General features: G+C 46.2%; 1 protein-coding gene across 5 annotated transcripts in view; it reads left to right on the forward strand.

Moving 5' to 3' along the window:
* The window catches only part of MMEL1 (membrane metalloendopeptidase like 1), a 34,439-nt gene extending 10,724 nt beyond the window's left edge, over positions 1–23,715 (forward strand). For 4 of the 5 annotated variants that reach the window (XM_053280991.1, XM_053280992.1, XM_053280995.1 and 1 more), the window contains 20 exons: positions 423–584; positions 1,730–1,810; positions 2,554–2,649; positions 3,265–3,383; positions 4,156–4,221; positions 5,190–5,324; positions 7,313–7,402; positions 8,114–8,250; positions 9,215–9,308; positions 10,124–10,252; positions 11,294–11,392; positions 13,481–13,564; positions 15,423–15,526; positions 16,688–16,746; positions 17,312–17,431; positions 17,783–17,916; positions 18,527–18,592; positions 19,367–19,462; positions 20,050–20,126; positions 21,876–23,715. In XM_053280991.1, the coding sequence (XP_053136966.1) occupies positions 423–584; positions 1,730–1,810; positions 2,554–2,649; positions 3,265–3,383; positions 4,156–4,221; positions 5,190–5,324; positions 7,313–7,402; positions 8,114–8,250; positions 9,215–9,308; positions 10,124–10,252; positions 11,294–11,392; positions 13,481–13,564; positions 15,423–15,526; positions 16,688–16,746; positions 17,312–17,431; positions 17,783–17,916; positions 18,527–18,592; positions 19,367–19,462; positions 20,050–20,126; positions 21,876–21,975 (2,048 nt within the window). In that variant the 3' untranslated portion in view covers positions 21,976–23,715. The remainder of the gene's footprint in view (positions 1–422; positions 585–1,729; positions 1,811–2,553; positions 2,650–3,264; positions 3,384–4,155; positions 4,222–5,189; positions 5,325–7,312; positions 7,403–8,113; positions 8,251–9,214; positions 9,309–10,123; positions 10,253–11,293; positions 11,393–13,480; positions 13,565–15,422; positions 15,527–16,687; positions 16,747–17,311; positions 17,432–17,782; positions 17,917–18,526; positions 18,593–19,366; positions 19,463–20,049; positions 20,127–21,875) is intronic. The other variant, XM_053280993.1, reaches the window with a different exon arrangement.
* The last annotated feature ends 919 nt before the right edge of the window (positions 23,716–24,634 follow it).

The raw sequence follows: 24,634 nt of genomic DNA on the forward strand, positions 1-24,634 counted from the left end.
CAATTTTATTAAATAAAAGTGCCAAAATAGGTCACATCAATTCAAATTTGAACCCAATCGGTCTGTTTCGAGCCAATTTGATCCGGATTCGAATCGGATCGGCCAGTTTTGATTCAAATTCAGATCGAACCAGAACATTCAATTCGTGCAAATCCCTAGTCCTGAATAATGTCAGAAGAAAATTCAGTGGCACCGTTCAGTAGATCAGTTGATTATCAGGCCTGATGAATTCACGCAGCAGAATAAGGTGGTAAAACCCTGATACGGTAGATTTGAGACATGGGAGACTGGTTAAGTGGCCTCTGATCTGCTTAGTGCCGGGATGCTTATTGGAGATTCCCATGAACATCCCCTTGAGTTGGTGGGGGAAAGTGGGATGTGCATGCATTCAATACAGAATCAAATATCTCTGTGATCTGTAGCGGCCAGAATCATTCAGAACATGGACCCCACAGCAGAACCTTGCCAAGACTTCTACCAATACTCCTGCGGGGGCTGGCTCCACCGGCATGTCATCCCGGAAACAAGTTCCAGATACACCATCTTTGACACACTGCGGGACGAACTGGAGATTCTTCTCAAAGGTGAGAATCTGAGGTCTGCACTCTCCGGGAGACATGCCCATAGACCCTTAAGCATCCAAGACATGCTGGTCTGAACCAGTCTTCCCTGTAACCGCGAATCCCAGATGCTATGGATTACCGCTCCCAGCATCCCCTGCTGCAGCGACCTTTGGCACACTCACCAGGCTTTGCTGTTGCTGTGGTTGCACTGATTCAATCTGACCTGGCCTGATTATAAATGCAGGATGGAGGTTTGCTTGGACAACACCCAGGCTCTGGTCTTGTCTGTATGACCAGGGAAGGGGCCCAAAAATTTTCTCCACTCCAGCAAACTGGAACTTTGCAGCATATGATGCAATCAGCGCATACTATGGTCCTATAGAAACAGACTGTACCTTTTATACACTTAAATGGAAGATTTAACAAACTGTTTCCTAATAATACATGAATGTTAGCGCAGAATTTTGCAACTTTGGTGGTAATTTCTAGGGATTTGCAGGTGGATTCAAATCCAAATCGATTCGACTCGAATCTGGCTGATTAGAATGAGTTGAATCCAAATTGAATCACCCCTAAAAGGGTAATTCGATTCAAATTCACATTGAATCAGCCAGATTTGCATGTAAACCAATTAGAATAGATTTGATGGCAGTTTCGGGACCTTTTGGCCCCTTTAAAAACCATTCAGGCACCATTTGGGTTGGTCAAAAAGGTGCCAAAATGGGTCAGATCGATTTGAATTTGCATCAGATTGAATCTGAATTGAATCAGCCTGCTTGAGGCCAATTGAATTCAGATTTGAATCAAATCAGCCAGTTTCAATTCGAATTTGGATCAAAGCTGAAAATTCGATTCTTGCACATCTCTAGTAGCTTTGGAGTCTGTAATGATATATAGAAATATATTGCAAGTCCATAAGGAATACTGAAGGATCTGCTGGGTCCGTAGGTGCAAAACCTTTCAGAACCTCTGGCTTAGAGAGAGGAGATTTCAGGGCAAGTGCAGCTTGCTGAGCAGAAGGGAGAAGCTGCATCAGCTAACATTCTCTCCTCAGAATAGCCGGAAATGCTGTCCTCCATTTTTGCACCCAGTCATTGATTTTTGTTAACAGGTGGTTGGCATATCCTTGCAGACTACAGTGATGTCATAACCCTTTTCTCCTCTAGGTGTGCTGGAGACCCCAGAGCCGGAAGACCGGGATGCATTCCAGAAGGCGAAAATGCTCTATAGATCCTGTATGAATGAAAGTGAGTCCCCTCTTTTTAATTTCCCCTGTGCCACAAGCTTAATCCCTCAATTGATACTCTATTAGTAACATAAGAAGCTGCTTCATACTGAGTCAGACCCTTGGTCCATCTAGCTCAGTATTGTCTGCACTAACTGGCAGCAGCTCTCCAAGATTTCGGGCAGGGGTCTTTCCTGGCCCTTCATGAAACTGCCAGGGAGTGAAACTGAGACCTTCTCCATGAAAAGCAGATGCTCTTCCACTAAGCTACAGATGCTCCTGAAGAATCTATGAAACTGCTAGACCAAGTCAGACCATTGGTACATCGAGATTAGTATTGTCAACACTGGCTGGCAGCAGCACTTCAAGGTTCCGGGCAGGCGTCTCTCTCAGCCTTATCTGGAGACTCTGCCGGAGAGTGAACCTGGAACCATACAAGCAGATACTCTTCCACTGATCATTGGCCCCATCCCCTAAGGGAAACACCTGACAGAATGCTCATATTGTCACCCATCCAAATGCAAACCAAGGCAAACCCTGCTTAGCAAAGAAGACCATTCATGCTCACTACCAGAAGACCAGCTCTCCGAGAGAACAGCTCCAATAACAGAAGCTGTGCCAGTTTCCTTAATATCTGTAATATATAATGCCAGTTAAAGCATTCAGGGGTTCATAGTTGCAGAGAGAGAAAAAGCAGGAAGAGGGCTATACAGGCATAAAGCCTCTTCTGCATTAATTTATCTTCTCCTCTTGCTTCCTTCATAGGCTTTATAGAACAATGTGATTCATCGCCTCTGCTAGAGGTCTTGAATGTGGTTGGAGGCTGGCCAGTAGCTTCTGAAGCCTGGAAGATCACTAACGGTAATGTTGAACATAGGGACATAGGAAGCTGCCATATACTGAGTCAGACCATTGGTCCATCTAGCTCAGGATTGTCTGCACAGACTGGAAGTAGCTTCTCCAAGGGTGCAGGCAGGAGTCTCTCTCAGCCTTAACTTGGAGATGCTGCCAGGGAGGGAACTTGGAACCTTCTCCTCTTCCCAGAGCGGCCCCATCCCCTGAGGAGAATATCTTGTGGTGCTCACATGTTGTCTCCCATTCAAATGCAAACCAGGGTGGACTCTGCTTAGCAAAGAATTCATGCTTGCTCCCACAAGACAAGCTCTACCAGGAGCAAAAGCTGTTGCGAACTATGCTGTACAGCTTTTAAAAAAAAAAAAAAAAAACTTAGGGAAATGAAGGCTGTTTGCAGACAGCAAAAATTGGAGCTCATCCAAATACAAACCAAGGGCAGACCCTGCTTAGCAAAGGGGACCATTCATAACGCTACAACAAAACCAGCTCTACCACTCCCTGCTCCCCCCGCAAATAAGCTGCCTTACACTGAGTCTTCTCCCCCACACTAACTTACTATAAAGTTAAAATAGTTTTGTGCTCTTGGCCAGATGATGTGTTCTCTCTGCCTTTGTGCCACAGAGTCAAACTGGAGTGTGGAAGAGAAGCTCTCTTTGCTGAATTCTCGATTTAACACCCGAGTCCTCATCGATATGTTCGTCTGGCATGATGACCGGGATTCCAGCAGAAATATAATTTATGTAAGAAAACGGAAAGGAAAGAACCACTCTAGTTTCCTGAAGTGTTGTGCATGTTTTGTATAAGGTGTTCTCCCCACAAGGTCAGGTTAAGAATTGGTGCTAGGTGCCTGAGGTTATGATGAGTTCAAATTCCCTTCTGTGTGCAAAGGATGGGCTCTGCTCTTAGGTTTCTGACAGGGGTCTTTCCTAGCCCTACTTAGATCTGCTCTATGAGCCCTTTTAACTGGTGATGCCAGAGACTGAACTTGGGACTTCATGCAAAGCGATTCCTCTGTTGCAAAGCCCTTGTTGCAAAGCCCTTGTTGCAAAGCCCTCTTTTGCAACATCCTCTTTTGCAACGTCCTATTTTGCAAAGCGAGTCCCCTGTTGTGAAACTACTACTGCCACTATGGATATTTATATACCGCTCTTCAATCAAAGTTCTCAAAGCAGTTTACATAGTATAAATTTATTTGGGGATGGGGAGCCATTGTATTTATTTATTTCAATCACTTTGGGAATTTTGGTTAAAAAGCAGTATATAAATTTTTGCTGTATCTGTCATTTCTTTTTCGACTGTGAGCCCTTTGCGGACCATCTCATGGATGTCTTATTTAAATCCATGAGCTGGTCCCTGGTCCCTGGCTCACAATCTACCAAACATAAGAGAGACACCAGCAACAGCTACTGGAGGGATGATGTGCTGGGGACGGATAGGGCCAGTTGCTCAGCCATGAACTCATATTCCTGCTGCATAGTTCTCTATTCAGTAAGAAAGATTGTCTTCCCCCAGATTGACCAGCCTGGACTGGGGATGCCTTCTAGAGATTACTACTTTAATGACGGGAACTACCAAAAAGTAAGTCCTTCCACAGTGTCCATGATGCCTGTTTTTCTTTTAAATATTACTCCCGCTAGGTAGCAACGGAGGCAGCAAAAATGGGCTTACAAAGAGAATATTCTCCATTTTAAAAAATAAAAAAAGGAACATTGATTTTGGAAAAAGTATTGAGCCGTCACAAGTGTGATCACCGAATCTGCTGAGTGCCTAAAGTGGGGCTGTTTTGAGCACACCACCCCAAGTGCTGCTTTGGGGCGGGCGGGGGGGCACACGTAATGCACAGAGTGATTCATTGTTTGTTTGTTTATCATATGTATATGCCGCTTGATATCTACATTGACAGCATTATCTTGACAGCATTATCTTGAGACCTACCGCCTAGAGATGCACATATCAGATGGTATATAAATATGATAAATGACAATACAGAGTACAAAGAGCAGCAGCAGAGACAATCATATAAAAGTCTGGGTAAAAAGCCAGGATTTAACATGCTTTCTAAAAGCTGTGATGGAAACTGAGGAGCGAATAGGCACCGGGAGAGCATTCCAGAGTCTGGGGGCAGCCACAGAGAAGGCCCTGTCCTGCGTGCACGACAACCGAGCCTCCCTCATTGTCGGCACCCAAAGCAGAGCCCCCTCTGATGACCTCATCAAGCGGGCAGCAAACCTTGGGAGCAGGTGGTCCCTCAGGTATCCCGGGCCCAAATTTAACCCCCCCCCCACACACACACACTGTTTTTGGACTACAGCTCCCATAATCCCCAGCCACAGTGGCCCATAGACAGGGATTATGGGAGTTGTAGGCCAACATCTGCAGGAAGGCCAGAGTTGAATAGTCCTTCTGTAAATGGTCCTTCGTATGAACCCTGCCTGCCTTCCCACCCAGCCTGAGTGCAGTGAAGCTGCGTTAAATCACTGTTTGGGAAATCTCCAGCTCATAAAGTGCTAATTCATAATGGCTACTTCTTGTCCCCCATCACATAGGTGAGGGAAGCATACTTTCAGTATATGGTCACCATTGCCAAAATGATCAGAGAAGACATGAACGGGTCCAAGGATAACCGCTTTGTCCAAGAAGAAATGAGGAAAGTGATGGAGTTTGAGACAGACATTGCAAACGTGAGTACGGGAATATCCATGGAGATATCCAAAGGGGGTGGCAGTGTGTTGTGGGGATTCCCCTGGGATGATGCCTGTCCATGTTTCAGCGCTTGCTGAAAGCAGGAGGCCCTGACACACGGTCAGATAAGTGAGGTTAAGGGAGTGCTGGTCTTCTGGTAGCAAACATGACTTGTCCCCTTTGCTAAGCAGGGTCTGCCCTGGTTTGCATTTGCATGGGAGACCACATTTTGATGTAAACCACCCTGAGCCATTTTTGGAAGGGCAGTATATATAAATCAAATAAATCAAATAATAAATAAATAATACTACATGCATGAGCACTAGAAGATATTCCCCATAAGGGGGATGGGGATGCCCTTGGAAGAGCAGAAGGTCCCAAGTTCCCTCCCTGGCAGCAACTCCAAGATAGGGCTGAGAGAGACTCCTGCCTGCAGCCTTGGAGAAATTGCTGCTAGTCTGTGTAGACAATCCTGAGCTAGATGGACTCAATGTATGGCAGCTTCTGTCATGGCCCAGACTTCTGCCTCAGAAGAGTCAGAGGAGGAACGGGGAGATTCGCCTGCTAGTGAGGGCTCAGAGGCACAGCAACAGGATTTGGCAGGGAGACCAGACTCTGGAGCTGAGGATTCAGAACAGCTATCAGGCATGAATCCTGATCAGGAGCAGGCTGATCAGGAGGCGGCTGGGATCTCACCTGTCTTGAGAAGATGTCTCAAGAGGAAAGCTCAGTGGGAGACACGCAGGTGCAGGAGATCACAAGAGAGGAAGCAGAAGTGCTGACTCAGGGAAGCCTGATTGGCTGCTGGTTCTCTTGAGCCATATATATTTAGCAGTCTGTGAATTGCTCAGATGCTGTTAGCAACTTTCACTGACCGCGGACTGTGTTCTGTTTTGAATGCTTAACTTTTCCGAGTTCCAGTTTGCCCTTGTTCTGTTTTTTCCTGCTCTGTGCTCTTGTCCTGTTAATTCTTTGCTCGGGTATCCTTTGTTCTTTTTCATTCCTTGCTCTGTTGTTTTCTTTTCTTATTACTCAGTTATTGTTAAGTGGGGTACCTAGTTCAGTACAGGGGGACTTAATTCATTTACTATTTTCTTTGTGAGCCTTTTGTTTTCCCTCATGTAGCTTCGCTGCTACTTTCTGTTAACTCACAGGGGGAGTGCTGAAGGAGATTATAAATCCTGTTGGGTTAGCCAAGCTAACAGATTTATGACAGCTTCCTATGTTCCCATGAAGCCCTTCTGCATGCCGGATTCTGATGTCACAGGGAGACTTGAGCAGGTGCTTCCCTTTTGCCTGAATCAGGTCCATTGACATTTCTGACATGCAGAAAACAGCTTTCTCTGAAACAAAGGATGACGAGAGAAGGAGAGCTGGTCTTGTGGTAGCAAGCACGACTTGTCCTCTTAGCTAAAGAGGGTCCACCCTGGTTGCATATGAATGGGAGACTTGATGTGTGAGCACTGGAAGATATTCATTCCTACTCAGATATTCCTTCGCATTCATTCCCCCTGAGCCACTCTGAGAAGAGCATCTAGGTTCCAAGTTCCCTCCCTGGCAGCATCTCCAAGATAGGGCTGAGAGAGATTCCTGCCTGCAACTTTGGAGAAGCCACTGCCAGTCTGTGCAGACAATACTGAGCTAGATGGACCAAGGGTCTGACTCAGTATATGGCAGCTTCCTATGTTCCTATGAGCACTCACTCCCTTAACCTCGTTTAAGAGCCTGGCTTCTTAGCCGAGTTTGCCACCGAGGCACCACCAGGAGCTCCCGGCGGTCCCCCCGGGCAGCCAAACCCGGACTCAGCTGCCGTAGCCCGGGTTTGGCCGCTTGTGAGAACAGCCTCTGTGTTTCACAATCTTGCTAGGCTTAGCCATCTTCATTGTGGTGGTGGTTTCTCGGGAAATTCCATTAGCCCAGCAGAAACTTTGCCTTCAGATTTCTCATTTGGTCAAAGGTGGTGGCCACTCTTTTCTTTGGTTTCCAGGCTACCGCTTCCGCAGAAGAAAGACATGACGTGACTCTGCTGTACAACAAAATGACTCTCACGGAGCTCCAGGAAAGGTTTGAGTTGAATGTAAGTCACTTCCACAGCAGGAGTTCAGATCTGCTCTTTCTTTCTCCATAAAAATCCCTAACATTTGGGGAGGGGCACACGACCCCCAGAGTGTGATTTTGGGCCTTAGAAAAGAAGGATAAAAGGAATGGAATGATGTCTTCTTCTAGGTCAGGGTCCCCAACCTGTGGTGCTCCAGATGTTGCTGAATAGGGATGTGTGAATCGATTCAAATGCAAATTGTTTCGACTCAAATCTCGTTGATTTGAACAATTTGAATTAAAATTGAATCACCCCGAAAAAGAGTAATTTGATTTTAATTGATTTGACAACCGAATCATTTGATGTTGGTGCCTTTTAAAAACCATTCAGACACCTTGGTCAGTTTTTAAAAGGCGCCAAAACAGGGTCTAATCGATTTATATTTGAATCAAACCAATTCAAATCCAAATCGAATTGACCTGTTTCAAACTCAAATTTGAATGGAATTACAACATTTGATTTGTGCACAGCCCTATGGTTGAACTACAATTCTCATCATTCCCAGCCACAATAAATTGTAGCTGAGAGTGAGGGGAGTTGTAATTCAGCAACAGTTGAAGTACCACAGAGTGAGAACCTCTGAGCTAGGTCATGGGGAAACAATTCCAAGAAGACTAGACTGGGAGAAAGATAGAGTCCTGAAATATCTTCCTAGAATTGAGACTTGGTCTGTGTTTCTCTGTCTCCTAGGAGTTTAATTGGACACTCTTCATTCAAGGTGTGATGTCTTCAGTACACATTCAGATCAGCCCTGATGAGGAGGTGGTTGTACACGGAATCCCATATCTCAAGGACCTGAAAGCCATCATCTCCAGCTATTCCGCCAGGTAAAGAAACATCAGGGGAGATTTGGAACAGAAATAAATCATTACAGAAAAATCCGAGATAAGCAATTGTGTTGGTGCATTGGAAGAACTAAAGAGGAGTCGTAGCTTAATAAAAGGATATGGTGGAGGCCAGTATCCCCTGTAACATGAAATCCCAGATGTTTTTGACTACAATTCCCAGAATCCCCATCTGCAATGGCCTTTGACTGGGAATGCTGGGAGTTGTAGTCAACAACTTACAGGCGACACTGATACTATATAGGCCAATATTTCAGCACGTGACAACATTAAAGAAAGTTCTTGGCAGACTAAGCTAAGCTGGAAATATGCATTCCGTATCATTATCATCAAATGATAACATTTGCATGTAACACAGAACCATGGGTCCAATGGTTTTGTGTCATGTTCACATGTGGTGTATCTGTCCGGGACGCTCAACAGATTCCTACACAGAGCAAAGGGTTGGACGTAAAGACCTCAGTGGTCTCTTCCAACATTTTATGATAATTATATGGTGACCACATAGATAGATTTTCTCCAGGATGATCTGTCTTCAACTTGACCTTTGGAGTCTCTCAGTGGTTCATTCATTGTTGTAATTAAGTCCATTCACCTTGATGCTGGTTGTCCTCTTCTTCTCTTTCCTTCAATTTCCCCCAGCATGATGGACTTCTCAAGGGAGCTGGGTCTTCACATAATGTGTCCAAAGTATGATAGTTTCAGCCAGGTCATTTGTGCCTTGAGTGAAAATACTGGATTGATTTGTTCTATGATCCTTTTGTTTGTTTTCCTGGCTGTCCATGGTATCCTCAAAAGTCTTCTCCAGCACCAAAGTTCAAAAGCGTCAATACTTTTCCTATCTTGCTTCTTCAAAGTCCAGCATTCGCATCTATAGCAAATTCAAATTGTTTATGTATCGAATCCCATTTCAAGTGGTTAACATCTGCTCTGACTTCACACCCAGCACAATCCAAAACTACCTGATTTGGAGATTGGTGATGGACAGGGTTGGTGGCTTAAGCCAGCGTTTCAAGGATGCCCGGGCAAGTTACAAAAAGGTAATGCTCCCCACTTCATGCATAGCGTATCAGTGATAATAGGGCAGTAGTTTAATCTTCCAGTTAAGAAAGATATTGGGGGGAGAGGGGAGGGGAACTGCTCCAGGAATTGGGGGTTTTCTTGATGACATCATAGACACTAGCCAAATGGTGCTGTGCAAAGCTTCTGATGGAGACTTGCAGACGTAGCTATCTCAGGGTTCTGCTCTGGGGACAAAAAGTCTGGAGGGTACTTCTAGATCAGCCTCTGTGTTCTAAACATGTTTCATCTGTCTTCACACGGAAGAGCAGATACATCTGAGGAATGGGAGGAAGCAACATCTTATGCAGGAGCATGTCAGGAGATAATTATGAGAGGAGAGCTGGTCTTGTGGTAGCAAGCATGACTTGTCCCCTTAGCTAAGCGGGGTCCACCCTGGTTGCATATGAATGGGAGACGAGAAGTGTGAGCAATGTCAGATATTCCTATCGGGATGGATCCGCTCTGGGAAGAGCAAAAGATTTCAAGTTCCCTCCCTGGCAGCATCTCCAAGATAGGGCAGAGAGAGATTCCTACCTGCAACCTTGGAGAAGCCGCTGCCAGTCTGTGAAGACAATACTGAGCTAGATAGACCAATGGTCCGACTCAGTATATGGCAGCTTCCTATGTTCCTGTGTCAAAATGATCAAGTGAGCTAGGTGATGGAAAGCTTTGAAAAGGACAAGGAGCTCCTGTTGCTTGAAGAAGTGACTGGGAAGCCAGTGAAAGGATTTTAAGAGGGAGGGAGAGATAGGGCCTCAATGACAAGAAAAGTGATGGAACATTGTTTTCGAAGGCACTTTATGGAACAATGCTAGAAGATGCCCGGTGGCGAGAATGTGTGAGCTACGTCAACACCAACATGGAGAATGCCGTAGGAGCACTGTACGTCAGGGAAACCTTTGCTGGGAAGAGCAAGAGGATGGTATGTAACTTTTCTTTTCTCCTGCTTACTTTCAACTCCCTGTATCTTTCATTCCTGCTAGTCCAGATCTTTTTCTGAATGTATTTCTACAACGGAGCTTGGGTTTAGCAGGAGGGATGTCCATGAAATTTGCTCCAATCGATTCGAATTTGAATTGAATCAATTTGATTCGCAACCTTTGAATAGAGTGGAGATCTGTTTGAATCAATTCCAATTCACCCAAATTTGAATCAAATTTGGGTGAATTTGCCCAAATTTGATTTGAAGTTGGGCAAATTCAAATCAATTCAAATGAATCTCCACTCTGTTCAATAGTTTGAAACTCAATGGATTTGAATTCGATTTGAATTCAAATCCATTCATGCGAATTTCGTGCACATCCCTAATTAGCAGAGATTAGACTAGTTCACACAATCTTTAATATGGTGGGACAAGTGTCCTTGTTACCCATGTTTTGGAGCTGTCCATGCTTCCGTTTTGTGATTGTGTGCTTTAGAGAGGATGGGGGGAAGTGATCATCTGCAAGACTCCCGCTGTGTAGGAGGGCTTTTCTTCCTGCCACATTAATCAAATGGGTACAGCTTCTGAGCAGGACAAGTGTATCCTACCCAGATTCCATCCCCCGCTTCTGAAATCGTCCTACCCAGCTGATGCTTAGCAGACTATCACACTCCCCCACTTCCAACCTTGTCTTTATCTAACACAATAAAAAATCGAAAATGTGACACAATCAAGACCTGCTGTGACCATTGAGTCACAGTGACAACCAACTGTGACGATCAACTGTGACCCACCTGTGACCAGTGGGTGGTCGATTGGTACCCCTTGGCGTCACCCCTTAATTTATGAGAAAGGTAAGATGTGAACCACAGAACTCTTCATCTATAGCTCAGTTCTTAGCTGCAGCACAGCACCAATCTCATTAGAACTTGTAATATCTGTGTCAGATGCCTTTTGCTTCGCATAACCCACACTCAATTAATCATTCTGTGCTGCAGCCTATGAGTTGTGCCTCTCCATCTATCTTTATCTTGCTTCTAGGTCCGAGACCTCATTGAAAAAATCCGTGAAGTGTTTATCGAGACGCTGGACGAATTGCCGTGGATGGATGGAACCTCCAAAGGGAAAGCTCAGGAGAAGGTCAGAGAAAACGAGCATGCCTAAGATCAATTCTCAAGAACATGTCACAATACTGGCTTTTCTTTTCATTTAAAAAAAACCCCAGACGTTTCCCCCATAGATATGATAATGTGTGGGTCTCGTTCACTGATTTGTTTAAGGTAGGGGTGTGCACGAATGGTTCGGTGCCAAACCAATTCACCTTGAATCGGGCTGGTTTAGAGGTTGGAATATGGACCGAACTGGGAGCGGTTCAGTCCATGATCGAACTGAACCAAGCCTGGTTTTGCTGACTGGTTTTGTGCCAAGTAGGTGGTCCGGGGATGACCGCAGGAGAGGTCCTTAAAGGGTCTGCTTACCCACCAAGCATGCCGCGCTCACTGCTGCTCCCCTCCAGTACAGCCCATAGCTAAATCGCACATGATACTTCCTCTTTTACCAAGCCAAACGGCATCCAGGCATGTGTGGAGTCTGGAACCAACCAAGGCACCACTTAGCAGAGAATCCTTGGGAGGATCCTAAGGAGGATCGTGTGCACTTCAGCTCTGGGCTGCACTGGTGGGGCGTGGGACAAGTGGTAATGCCGACAGTGCACTTTTTTGGGTAAGCAGACCCTTTCTCTTTCCCTGCCCCCCGTTGCCCCTTCACAGGAGCCAAAGTCCCTCACCCTTGTACTCTTAAAAGGGAATCCTCACCAGATTGCCCTTTACAAATATTAACTGCCAAACCAGTTCGGTCAAACGGAATGGACTGGCCAATCCAAATTCGAGCTGGACCGCGATTTTTCATTCACGCACCCCCATAGTTCAAGGGCATTTTGAAATTTTAAAAATCCACAGGACTTGGAAAGTTGTAATTTGGGTATACATGGTTCTGGACACCTTGAAGACTAGAAAAGGGAAATTTTTCTACGGTTCTCCCTCAAAATTACAGCTTTGAAGAAACCATCTGAGAAAATTGTTCCATGTTTCGGTTTTCCTTGGGGGACGTCTGAAATTCCTCTTTAAATGTCCATTTTTTCTTGAAGGGAACCTGAAATTCTCTTTCAGGTTTTGCTTCAGAGAAATCTCAGTTCCAAACCTACGGTCAGAACAGGACAGGGAGCATGATTGCATAGTTCCACAGTATTCCACAGCAGACATTGAAATTTGGTACAAGTGAAAGCTTAAAGCATATTGGTTTCTAGAAGCTTCTAAAAATGATGAATGTTTAAGACTGAGTCCAACATAACCTACCCAATTTCACTGCTCCAAAGCGGAGAAACTGGCGGGGGGAGGCAATTTTGGCCATTTTTATGGGGAAAGGTGAATAAAAGGAGGGTTTTATTAGAAGAGGTGATAGTGCTCTTGAGGTGAACATAGGAAGCTGCCATATACTGAGCCAGACCATTGGTCTATCTAGCTCAATATTGTCTACACAGACTGGCAGCAGCTTCTCCAAGGTTGCAGGCAGGAATCTCTCTCAGCCTTATCTTGGAGAAACCAGAGAGGGAACTTTGAACCTTCTGCTCTTCCTAGAGCAGCTCTAGGAATAGAGCATCCCCTGAGAGGAATATCTCACAGTGCTCACATGTGGTCTCCCATTCAAATGCAACCAGGGTGGACCCTGCTTAACTAAGGGGACAAGTCATGTTTGCTACCACAAGACCAGCTCTCCTCTGGGTTGTCATCTAGGTTGTTCCACTGAAAAATATATGTGAGGATACATGTGATTGGATGTTGCTCCAGACAAAAAAAGCTCCTTGCACATAGAAAACTAACATATTAGGAAGAAAGATTCTAGCTTCATATTCTGCTTGACGTGCTAATTTTCTATGTACATTCAATCATGTGAACTCCCAAACATAACCTAAATTCATTCAACCCAGAAGGTATATCTCTTCACTGAGAAAATAGACCTTTTTGTGGTTTGATTCAGTGGAGCGGGGTGTTGTAATCTGTCCTGGGTTAGGCAAAAAGTGAGGTTTTGAAAAAGTCGAGGTTGAATATGCTTGAAAAAGCTGTGCACAATTCTCGTCAATGAAAAAGAAACATACATACATCTCACCACTTGCTTTGAGGAGTCCAAAGCCTTGGAAGAGATGGATGACCATCTGCCTCTTCCTCATAGGTGACTGCGATCAAAGAGCAGATCGGCTACCCGGATTACATTCTGGAAGATCAGAATGAAAAATTGGATCGGGAATATGCGAATGTGAGTATGAAGACTGTTCCTGGTATCCACTTTGCAACACCCATATGTCAATAGAACCACGCTTCTTTTGGGTTCTCTTGCTTATTGGAAGCCCTTGGGTGAGCACGAGCGGGTGGGGTATAGCAGTTAGAGTGCCAGACCAGAGGAACCTAGTTCAAATCCTCACTCAGCCATAAAGTACTCAGGGTGAACCTAGGCCAGTGGTCTATGGTACCTTGCAAAGCTGTTGCATAATAAAAATGTAAGAACATAATGGACTGACTGGATCGGGCCAGTCTAGGATCCTCACTTATGTAGCGGCTAACCAGATGCATCTGGAAAACCCACAAGCAGGGGAAAGAGGGCAACTACTCCCTCCAGTTAGTATTCCCTAGCCCCTGATGTTCAGGACACACACACCCCTCTGATCCTGATGTAACTATACAGCTATCAAGGCTAGTAACCATTGACAATCCTATCCTCCATGAATTTGTCCAACCCAGGAGTGCACAACTTGGGCCCTCCAGGGGTTTTTTTGGTGTGTGTTTTTAACTACAGCTCCCATCATCCTCAGCCACAGTGGTCAATAGTCAGGAATGAGCAGAGTTGAAGGCTAACATCTGCAGGACAGCTGAAGTGGGGACCTCTCCTCCAATCCCTTTTTAAAACTGCCTAGATTTATGGTCATCACCACATCTGGCAACAGCGAATTCCCTAGTTTAGCTCTACATTCTGTGAAGTACTTTCATCTGTCTTGGATCTCCCAATATCTAACTTCACTGTATGGTCTCAGGTTCTGTGTGTGTGTGTGTGTGTGTGTGTGTGTGTGTGTGTGTGTGTGTGAGTGTGTGTGTGTGTGATCTTCAGTGAGAGACTGCTGTTGAACATGGAAGCTCTATTTAAGCCACCATGACTAACAGACAATTAAATCAATGGAGAGAGCTAACTAGCCCGCTCCCAGGGGGAACCGGGCCCAAGGAGGGTCTCCAAACACTCTCTCTGAAGGCAGCTGTGTGGAAGTCCTTCCTTTTATATTTCCCCAAATCCCCCTGCATTTAGAGATGTGCACAAAACGATTTCCCCCCGATTCATTTCAAATTTGAATTGAATTCTGAAAATTCATTTCAAATTCAAACCCGATTCAAATTCAGTCCAAAAATTCAATTTGAATTTGAATCAGATTTGAATTGATTCAGCCCGGTTTTGGCACCTGTTCTAACCAATCGGGGGGATGAATACTTTTTTAAAAAGTACCAAGTGGCTTTTGAATTAAATTTGAATTGAATTTTGATAATATGATTTGAATTTGAATTGAATTGCCCTTTTGTGGGGTGACTCGATTCGGATTTGAATGACTTCAATCATCGCGATTCGAGTCAAATGATTCAGATTCAAATTGATTTGCACATCCCTACCAGCATTTAGCTTCACTGGATGACCCCAGGTTCTAATACTGTGAGAGAGGGAGAAAAACGTTTCTCTGTTCTCTTGATGCACTGCAAGCATAATTCTATACGCCTCTGTCACGTCTCCGCCCACTTTACCTGCCTTCAGGAATGAAAGGGAGCAGGGCTAGGCCAACCTGAGGTTCTTGAACGAAGGTCGGGATCAATAGGCAACAGAAAAAACCCCAATGGCATTCACTACCACTTATTAAGGCATATGATGTATTAGTGCAATAATAAGATGAAATGGGAAAGAATTGAACATGATTCCTGCTGGCAATTAGTAGATATTGTGGGGGAGGAACCTTGTGTGCTTCGCTCATCTCTTAGGAGATCATAAAAAATGGGATTAATGTGCTACATTGACTTTTGTGCGTTCATAAAGAAAACAGCTCTCCTGTGCCTTCAAAAGCCTCTCTCTCTTTTTTTTAAAGCTGAATTTCAGTGAGCTTGAATACTTCAAGAACATCCTGGAAAACCTCCAGGCCGGGGCTCAGAAAAGCTTGAGAAAGCTTCGGGAGAGAGTTGACCCAGATGTGTGAGTAGATATGTGATAAGATATGGATCACCTTACTGAATAATAATCTGACAATCATAGAATAGATTATAATCTATAGAATAATCTGTAATAATATAACCTATAGATTATTCTATAGATTCTAATCAACAGAATAATCTATAATAATCTATAGATTTAAAAATAGCATGATCGGATGAGCACTCGAGTGTATCAAACTTCCATTTTTCATTATGTTTCATCACTGTACCCAAGTGGATGCATCAGTAAGATACGAATCACTCATTTATTACATTTGTAGCAGCCTTTTGTCCTGAGGTCCCAAGGCGATGTCTGATAGCAGGTTCTGAAGATCCAAGACTAGGCTTTCCCAAGCATTTTTAATGTTAGAAAGTGAGGCTTGTCTGAAATTCGGAGTTCTCTTCCTTTGGGGTAACTACAGATATAACCTGTATTTAACATGTACTTTTAAGAATGTCTTCTTAAATACAGAGTAATCTTCTATGCAGGTAAATACAGCATCAGAAAAACACAATTAAACAATATATAGCAATATATATATATATATATATATATATATATATATATATATATAGCAATATATAGGGGGGAGGGGAGTAGCAGCCACTGTTTATATTGTACAGGTCCATCAATGGCTACTAGTCGGAGGACTTATAGGCCATCTTCAGCCTCAGAGGCAAGATGCCTCCGAGTACCAGTTGCAGAGGAGCAACAGCAGGAGAGAGGGCATGCCCTCACAACTTGCCTGTGAGCTTCTCAGAGGCATCTGGTGGGCCACTGTGGGAAACAGGATGCTGGACGAAACAGTCCTTGGGCCTGATCCAGCGGGGCTGTTCTTATGTTCTTATGCTTAGTTTCCTCCTGCCGAAACCAATGGGACTCGCAAGGTCTTGGAAACCAATGGGTCTCACAAGGCTGGTTCCCGCCTTGTTTATCTGATTACATGCACCTAGGTTATTGCACACACTACTTTTGTCTCATGCACCTAGGTTATTGCACACTCTTCTTTTGTTTCAGAGTGTGTGTGTGTGTGTGTGTGTGTGTGTGGTGAATGGGGAATAAACGTCCTCCATTTTATACCTGCAGCTTAGCTTCACACCAGTTATCAGTGAACACGAATGTTGATTATGACTGTTATCCTCATATCCTTAACCCCTACAGATGGCTTATTGGTGCTGCCGTGGTCAATGCATTCTACTCCCCCAACCGAAACCAGATTGGTGAGTCCAAAAAGTATTCTGATAGGTTCTTTGAGTCACCTTCCAGAAAACAGCAGCTTGTCTGGTGATGGAGCTTCTGGCAATGACTGGGTTGTCGTATTGGCACAAATAAAACTATATTGCTTATCAGATGTCTTGATCTGGTCTTGTCCCCTTAGCTAAGCAGGTTCTGCCCTGGTTGCATATGAATGGGAGAATAGAATTGTGAGCACTGTAAGATCTTCCCCTTGGGAGATGGAGCCACTCTGGGAAGAGCAGAAGCTTCCCAGTTCCCTCCGTGGCTTCTTCAAGATAGGGCTGAGAGAGACTCCTGCCTGCAACTTTGGAGAAGCCGCTGCCAGTCTGGGTAGACAATACTGAGCTAGACGGACCACGGGTCTGACTCAGTTTGGCAGCTCCATGTTCATCAGGTTTATCTGTAGCTCAGTGGTTGAGCTACAAAATGTCTCGTGCCGCATACCCAAAGTGAAAGAAGCCAGGGCCAATACTTCCCCCTTGAAACTGCAGTGCCAAGAGAAGATTATTTTCCATCATAAATGTATCTTTTTCCGATATCCCCCCCCAGTCTTTCCTGCAGGGATCCTGCAGCCCCCCTTCTTCAGCAAGCACCAGCCCCAGGCGCTCAACTTTGGAGGGATCGGGATGGTGATCGGGCATGAGATCACGCACGGGTTCGACGATAATGGTAAGGACATCCGGGGAAAGGGGCTCATGCAATATCCCTGCTCTCAGGGCTGCTTCAAGCAAAATGTTGGGCCAAAGGTTTTCTAGGGAGAACTTTGGCATTCTCTTTGGGGCAGCTGAAAGGGGGGGGGCAAAATCTGGAGTAATTGGTGGGGGCAAAACTGGACCCCTCCAGGCTTACCATCTGAAGCCCCTGCCAGCCTGGGTAGACGATACTGAACGAGATGGATCAAGGTTCTGATTCTCGTATATATGGCAGCTTCTTACGTTTCTATGCATGGACCAGAGTGGTGCTGCTCCACAATGTCCGGTTCTATTTCTTCTGCCCCTACATCCACCTTTCCCCAAACAGGACGGAATTTCGACAAGGACGGAAACATGTTTGATTGGTGGAGCGACTTCTCGGCCAAGCATTTCAAGGAGCAGTCTCGCTGCATGATCTACCAGTACGGGAACTACACGTGGGACCTGGCCGGGGGACAAAACGTGAGTTCATAATCAATTCTCGGAGTGGTGCCTAGAGGGCAGACCAACTCCACCCCCCCACAACCCCGCCGGCTGTGCACAGGTTACAGCCTACCTTGGATGGTAACCTCTAACAGGGATTCCCAGCTGTTGTGGGCTACAACTCCCAGCATCCCCACCTGCAATAAACCTTTGCTTGGGGATTATGGGAGTTGTAGTCAACAATGTCTGGAAAACCCTGTTAGAGGGAACATGGTACTGCAGTACATAGGAACATAGGAAGCTGCCATATACTGAGTCAGGCCATTGGTCTATCGAGCTCAGGATTGTCTTCACAGGCTGGCAGCGGCTTCTCCAACGTTGCAGGCAGGAGTCTCTCTCAGCCCTCTCTTGGAGAAGCCAGGGAGGGAACTTGAAACCTTCTGCTCTTCCCAGAGTGGCTCCATCCCCTGAGGGGAATATCTTCTAGTGCTCACACATCAAGTCTCCCATTCAGATGCAACCAGGGTGGACCCTGCTTAGCTTAAGGGGACAAGTCATGCTTGCTACCACAAGACCAGCTCTCCTCTCCAGTAGTTTCTGAAACAATTGCAACAGTGCTGTGTAGAACTAATGGACATTTTCTTTTTAGGTCAGTGGCATCAACACATTGGGAGAGAACATTGCTGATAACGGAGGGGTCCGTCAGGCCTACAAGGTGATTTTATGATAATTGTAGGTCATAGAATCATGTACCCTGAGTTGCAGGGTACCTAGAAAGCTGCTTTATACTAGGTCAGGCCCTTGATTCATCTAGCTCAGTATTGTCTACACTAACTGGCAGAGGCTTCTCCAGCCTTCCAGGCAGGAGTCTCTCCCAGCCCTACCTGGAGATGCTGCCAGGAATTGAACCTGGGACCTTCTGCATGCAAAGCAGATGTCCTGCCTCTGAGAGAAAGAAGAGAGGCAAAGGAGGAGAACAAGGTTGTGGTTTTCTCCTCTTTATCCCCCTCAAAGGTCCTGAACAAAAAGAAACTCCGAGAATTGTAAGGCTCTGAAAGGAGGTTTCTAAACTGGCAACGCCGGTCTGCTAAGTTAGATCTTTTATTCAGGAGGGGGGACAACATAAGAAGGAGAGAAGGCAAGCATTCAGAAGAAACTGGGATGCATTAAGCTGCCTCCAGGAATAGCAACGGTCATAAAAAGCAAATTGGCCAATTAAGCACGAAGGCGTCCCAGGTAATGGCTTTGACACTGTGCAAGGTTATCATCTGCCGTTTGAGGAGCAGAGATGGAAGACAGCTTCCATCAAAGAGAAGGTTAACTCTTGGATTTCCCTGCTGATTCAAGTGATCCGATTCAAATTTGAATCACTCGAATCACCCGGATTCGAGTCGGATTGATTCAAATTCAAATCGATTTGCACATCCCTATATGCTTCTTCCTCTGTTCATTCATGATGGTTGTTGTTGTTGTTGTTCCCCCCCCCCAGGCCTATTTAAAATGGGTGGAAAAGGAAGGGAAGGAACCGAGGTTACCCGGACTGGATCTGACCCATGAGCAGCTTTTCTTCCTCAACTTTGCACAGGTCACTGGGGACGGGGGAGGCTCATGACGTGGGAGGTTCTTTTTCAGTCTGGATCAGAAGAAGTTCACCTTTCAGTCTTGGCATGTCGTGGGCACCTTGCGAGCATGTTAGGAACATCGGACCCTTGGTCCATCCAACACAGTATTGTCTACTTTGATTGACAGCAACTCTCCAAGGTTTCAGGCAGATGCTCTTCTCAGAGCAGCTCCATCCCCTGAGGGGAATCTCTCACAATGCTCACACTTCTAGTCTCCCATTCATATGCAAGTAGGGTGGACCCTGCTTAGCTAAGGGGACAAGTCATGCTTGCTACCACCAGACCAGCAATGGAGCAGTTACCGGGCAGGGGTTTGTGTTGGGGGGCTCTCCTTTGCTGGAGGTCTTCAGGCAGAGGCGGAGAAGCCCTCAGTTGGGGATACCTTAGGTCTGGATTTTCATATTGCCTTGTTTCCTGATTATTCCTGAAGCCATGCCTCTGGATTTATTATTATTCTAAGATCCAGGGCAATCTCACTTTTTGAATGATTCTGTATTGACACTACTCTATGAGAATTTTTCAACTCATATGAACTTAAATTTTCGTCCAGGTTTGGTGTGGTTCCTACCGGCCAGAGTATGCCAGCCAATCTATTAAGACCGATGTCCACAGTCCGTTGAAATACAGGTAAAGCTCATAGGAGCATAGGAAGCTGCCATATACTGAGTCAGACCCTTGGTCCCTCTAGCTCAGGATTGTCTTCACAGACTGGCAGCGGCTTCTCCAAGGTTGCAGGCAGGAATCTCTCTCAGCCCTGTCTTGAAGATGCTGCCAGGGAGGGAACTCGGAGCCTTCTGCTCTTCCCAGAGTGGCTCCATCCCCAAAGGGAATACCTTACAGTGCTCACATGTGGTCTCCCATCCAAATGCAACCAGGGCAGACTCTGCTTAGCTAAGGGGACAAGTCATGCTTGCTACCACAAGACCAGCTCTCTTCAGTTTAGACCATTGCCCAGTCAAGCTCAGTATTGTCTACACTGACTGGCAGCGGCTTCTCCAAGGTTTCAGGCAGGAGTCTCTCCCAGGTCTACCTGGAGATGCTGCTAGGGATTGAACCCGAGATCTTTCTGCATGCAAAACAGATGCTCTTCCACTTAGCTATGGCCCCATTCCCTAAGGGGAATGTCTTACAGCCGACAGCATTTACATGTAATCACCCCTCCAAATGCAAACCAAGGCAACCCCTGCTTAGCAAAGGGGGCAAGACCTGCTCGCTACCACAAGACCAACTCTCCTCCCCTACCGGGAGAGAAATGACCACTCATCTGAAAGTTGTTCTCAGTGCATCAAAGGTTTTGTGCATTTGGATGGGTCCACAATCTGGGCCTTCCTGAAGATGGAGGGCTACAACTCTCACAATCCTTTACTCCTGGCCACTGAAGCTGAGGATGATGGGAGCTGTAATCTTAAAAACAGCTGATCCCCTGGGATGGGGATCTCCTCAATTCTGATAGGACAAGAGACAGAATGGGGTAAGCCTCAGCAGTGCTAACTTCTAGGGATGTGCAGGAATGTTTCAATCTCAGCATGTTCCAACCCGAGCGTTCCAAGCTTGGAACAGGACACCCTTCAAATGAAGGGCCTGTTCCAAGCTCAGAACGGAACGACCCTGTTCCAAGTTGGAACATTTCGAGTGTTCCGAGCACCATTTTCGACTCCAAAATGGCCCTCTTCTGGCCTCTGCACACATGTGGCAGCCGTCAGCGTGGTCAGCACCACTGCGCCAATGGCGGCCCTGTGTGCGCAGAGCCCCAAGTGAGCGTCATTTTGGAGTCCAAAACGACACTCGGCATGTTTCGAGTCTTCCGCATTCATTCTGTCAGAAGAACCAGCTTGACTGGTCGTTCTGATGGAACGTTTCGGGGCATTTGTGTTCCTCTCCGAGCTCGGAATGGAACACAAATATCATCCCACACCAGGAGCATATAGGGAGGCTGGAGGCAGCCCCCTGGCCTCACCCCCACATCTGACATCAGACGCAAGGGGCTGGCTAGCCATGCCCCCACATCTGACATCAGACACAGGGGCATGGTCTCCCTCCTAAACGGGAGGGAGTGTTCCGCATTCATTCTGTCAGAAGAATGCAGTCCCGTTTGGGACCGAAATAACTCCCCCCCCCCCGTGTCTGACATCACAGGGTGTGTGTCCGGGGCCACACTTGCGGCCCCCGATTGGTGGCGGCCCAGGTTCTTTGAACCCGTTTGCCCAATCCTGCCTCCGCCCCTGTCCCACACACATCCCTCCTAACTTCCTTAATGTCCCAGTGTCTGAGTTGCATTGACTATTCCCCCCCCCCCCAAAAAAAACAGATATGTGCTTCTCAGCTCACTTCCCCCTCAATCCTGTTTTTCCCCTCCTTCTCCTTCCCCCCCCCCAGAGTGATGGGCTCCTTGCAGAACTTCGAAGCTTTCTCCGAAGCCTTCCAGTGCAAAAAGGGGACCCTCATGCACCCCGCGGAGAAGTGCAGGATCTGGTAACCAAAGAGACATGAGCGGCGTCGGCGTCAGACCGTGGCAGTCTGGAATGCTGAACCCGTTTGGATTTTGCCAATGATGTGCCTGCTGGTTTATCTCCCTTCGCCCCCCCTGTCCAATCACAGCCACGATTAACGGTGCAGCGCATGGCAGTAGGGGCAGTCTGGACTCCTGTGGTTCAACCTGGACCGTGACATGGGTCATGACATGTCACCTGTAAGCTACGCTCTGCTTCGGGAGGAAAGAAGAAAAGACTGTTTCTAAAGACGTCGACTGTTATTAAGATACATCAGGGTTTAAAAGATGAGCTATTTAAAAAAAAAGAGACAGTTCTATTTTTCAGCAAGCAGCATTCATCTTAGTATATGTATGCAGTCTGGGGAGTTTGCGGAATGCTCCAAGGTCTCCCTCCCAGCCTTTGAATTGGTCTTTGTCTACGTGGGGGGGCTCAATCCACCAGCTCCTGCAAACTATGCAGCCACTTTCCAGCTCAAAACCAATTTACACTTTCTAGAACGCAAGCACTCGGGTTTTTCCTCCATGGAGACAGCTCGAGATATTCCATGGGGTGGTGGGTAACATCTGGGGGGCAGGAATGCACATGGTGGTTTGGGACTACACCCATAGAGATGGAAAAGAGGTGATCGCATTCCCTGTGTTCACATTATTCTGTTGTCCTGACCATCGCACCTGCAGCAGTCAACGCTTTGGAAAGGTTTTTTAAAAACACACCCAAACTGCTATAAAACCTTATTGATGTCTGAGGAATTGAAATGAAAATTGGCAGGTATGTTATCCAAAGATTCCTCCATGGACAGAGGGCAATGATTTGTTCATTAGTGACTCTTTCTTCTGTGCATAAATAATTGCAAAGTAATGGTCAGGGGGTAGGGGTAAAGAAGCCGGCAGAAAGCTGTTGGTATGAACACGAATACGCTGAATATTTATATAGTGCTTTTCAACCAAAGTTTCCAAAGCAGTTGGCGTAGCTATAAACAATAATAGAAATGATATAGATATTTTAAAAATGACTCCCTGTCCCCAAAGGGCTCGCAATCTAAAAAAGAAATATAAGATCAACACCGGCAACAGCCACTGGAGGGATGCTGTGCTGGGGACGGAGAGGGCCACTTGCTCTCCCCTTGCTAAATAAAGAGAATCGCCACTTTTAAAAGACACCTCTTTGCTCATTTAGCGGGGGGAGCTGAGCTTTTCCATGCTTGTCCGTGGAAAAGTTCTCAAAGCTGTTTATGTAGAAAAAGGAGGAGAAGACAGTAGTTCCCCCCCACCCAAGAGTTTACAATCTAAACAGAAACAGACAGCCACTGGAGAGATGCTGTGCTGGGGATGGATAAGGCCAGTTGCTCTCCCCCTGCTAAACGAAGAGAATTGCCACTTTTAAAAGGTGCCTCTTTGCTCAGTCAGCACAACAATGCTATCACCTATTTTCCATCTCTAGGAGAGTGGACGCCGCCAAAAATCACTAGGAGCGTTCATCCCGAGATTGTACCAACAGGTAAAATGTGTGGGCCTGGCTGATGGACTAAGATCGATTGGTGATTTTTGCCCTGTGCCTCTGGTGGTGCCCTCTACCCTCCATACAGCCTAATGTAAAATGGCGCGCTATGCTACCATAACCCCAACACCTTGTATTGTGACAACTTCTTGTAAAAGGTTGCAACGTGTCCGGGCATTTCATCCGGCGAGCTGTTCCATTCGCTGTAAAAGTGATGCTACAATCCATTCCCTCTCCAGCCTTTAATTCTCCTCACTCTCCTTGGTCAGCTCTTTCCAAATGCTGGTCTCCCCAGAATGCGTTCCCGTCTTGCCATGATAAAGACTGTGTTATATGCCATATGCATACAGCTGGGCTGGGTGTAGAATGGAAGGTTCTGTGTCCAAGGGGGTGATGAAAGGATGCCTCTCCTGCATTTCTTTGCCACTGATTTCTGCCCCAGAATGTCCCTCGGAACTGGGCAAAGTGAGTTTCAAAAGAATTCCAGGGCTCCTCCAGAAGAAGAAATTGGTCTGAAGGGGAATTTCGGGATTCTTCCCAAGGAGCAACAGTAGGGAGCCCTGAAACTGTTTTTCCACATCCCTTTCTTGCGGTATTGGTTGGTGAGGCATTGTGGGTTAAAAAAATGGCAGCTAAGGGCCCTGCGTCCTGAAATTTAACTCCCTCACCCCCAATATAGCCCCTCCCCACCTTTCTTGGCAGATGAAAGGGGCAGGCCACAGAAGAGAGTGGGGTCTCCCTTTGAAAGCAATTGAAGATCATTTATGTTATCTTTTGAAAGGAGATAACATAAATAGGAAAGGAAAGGTTGTGCTGTCGAGTCAGTGTCAAATCCTGGCAGAGCCGTGTGGTTTTCTTGTTAGAATACAGGATGGGTTAACCATTGCCTCCTCCAGCACAGGATGAGATGATGCCTTTCAGCACCTTCCTATATCGCTGCTGCCTAATATAGAAGTTCCCCATATTATGGGAAACACACCAGCGGGGATTCGAACCTCCTGCTCTCTAGGCAGGTTGCTTCCACGGCTTCGAACCCCTGGGGGCAAGCCACCCCTCCCAATGATGATGCAAAAGCATGCAAGTGGCAGGGGGTCCCTCTGGCCAAAAAAATGGCAGCTAGGAATCAGAACCCAGCTGCTGCCAGTA

This window comes from Hemicordylus capensis, chromosome 16, assembly GCF_027244095.1.
Source record: "Hemicordylus capensis ecotype Gifberg chromosome 16, rHemCap1.1.pri, whole genome shotgun sequence".
In the NCBI taxonomy this organism is placed as follows: domain Eukaryota; kingdom Metazoa; phylum Chordata; class Lepidosauria; order Squamata; family Cordylidae; genus Hemicordylus; species Hemicordylus capensis.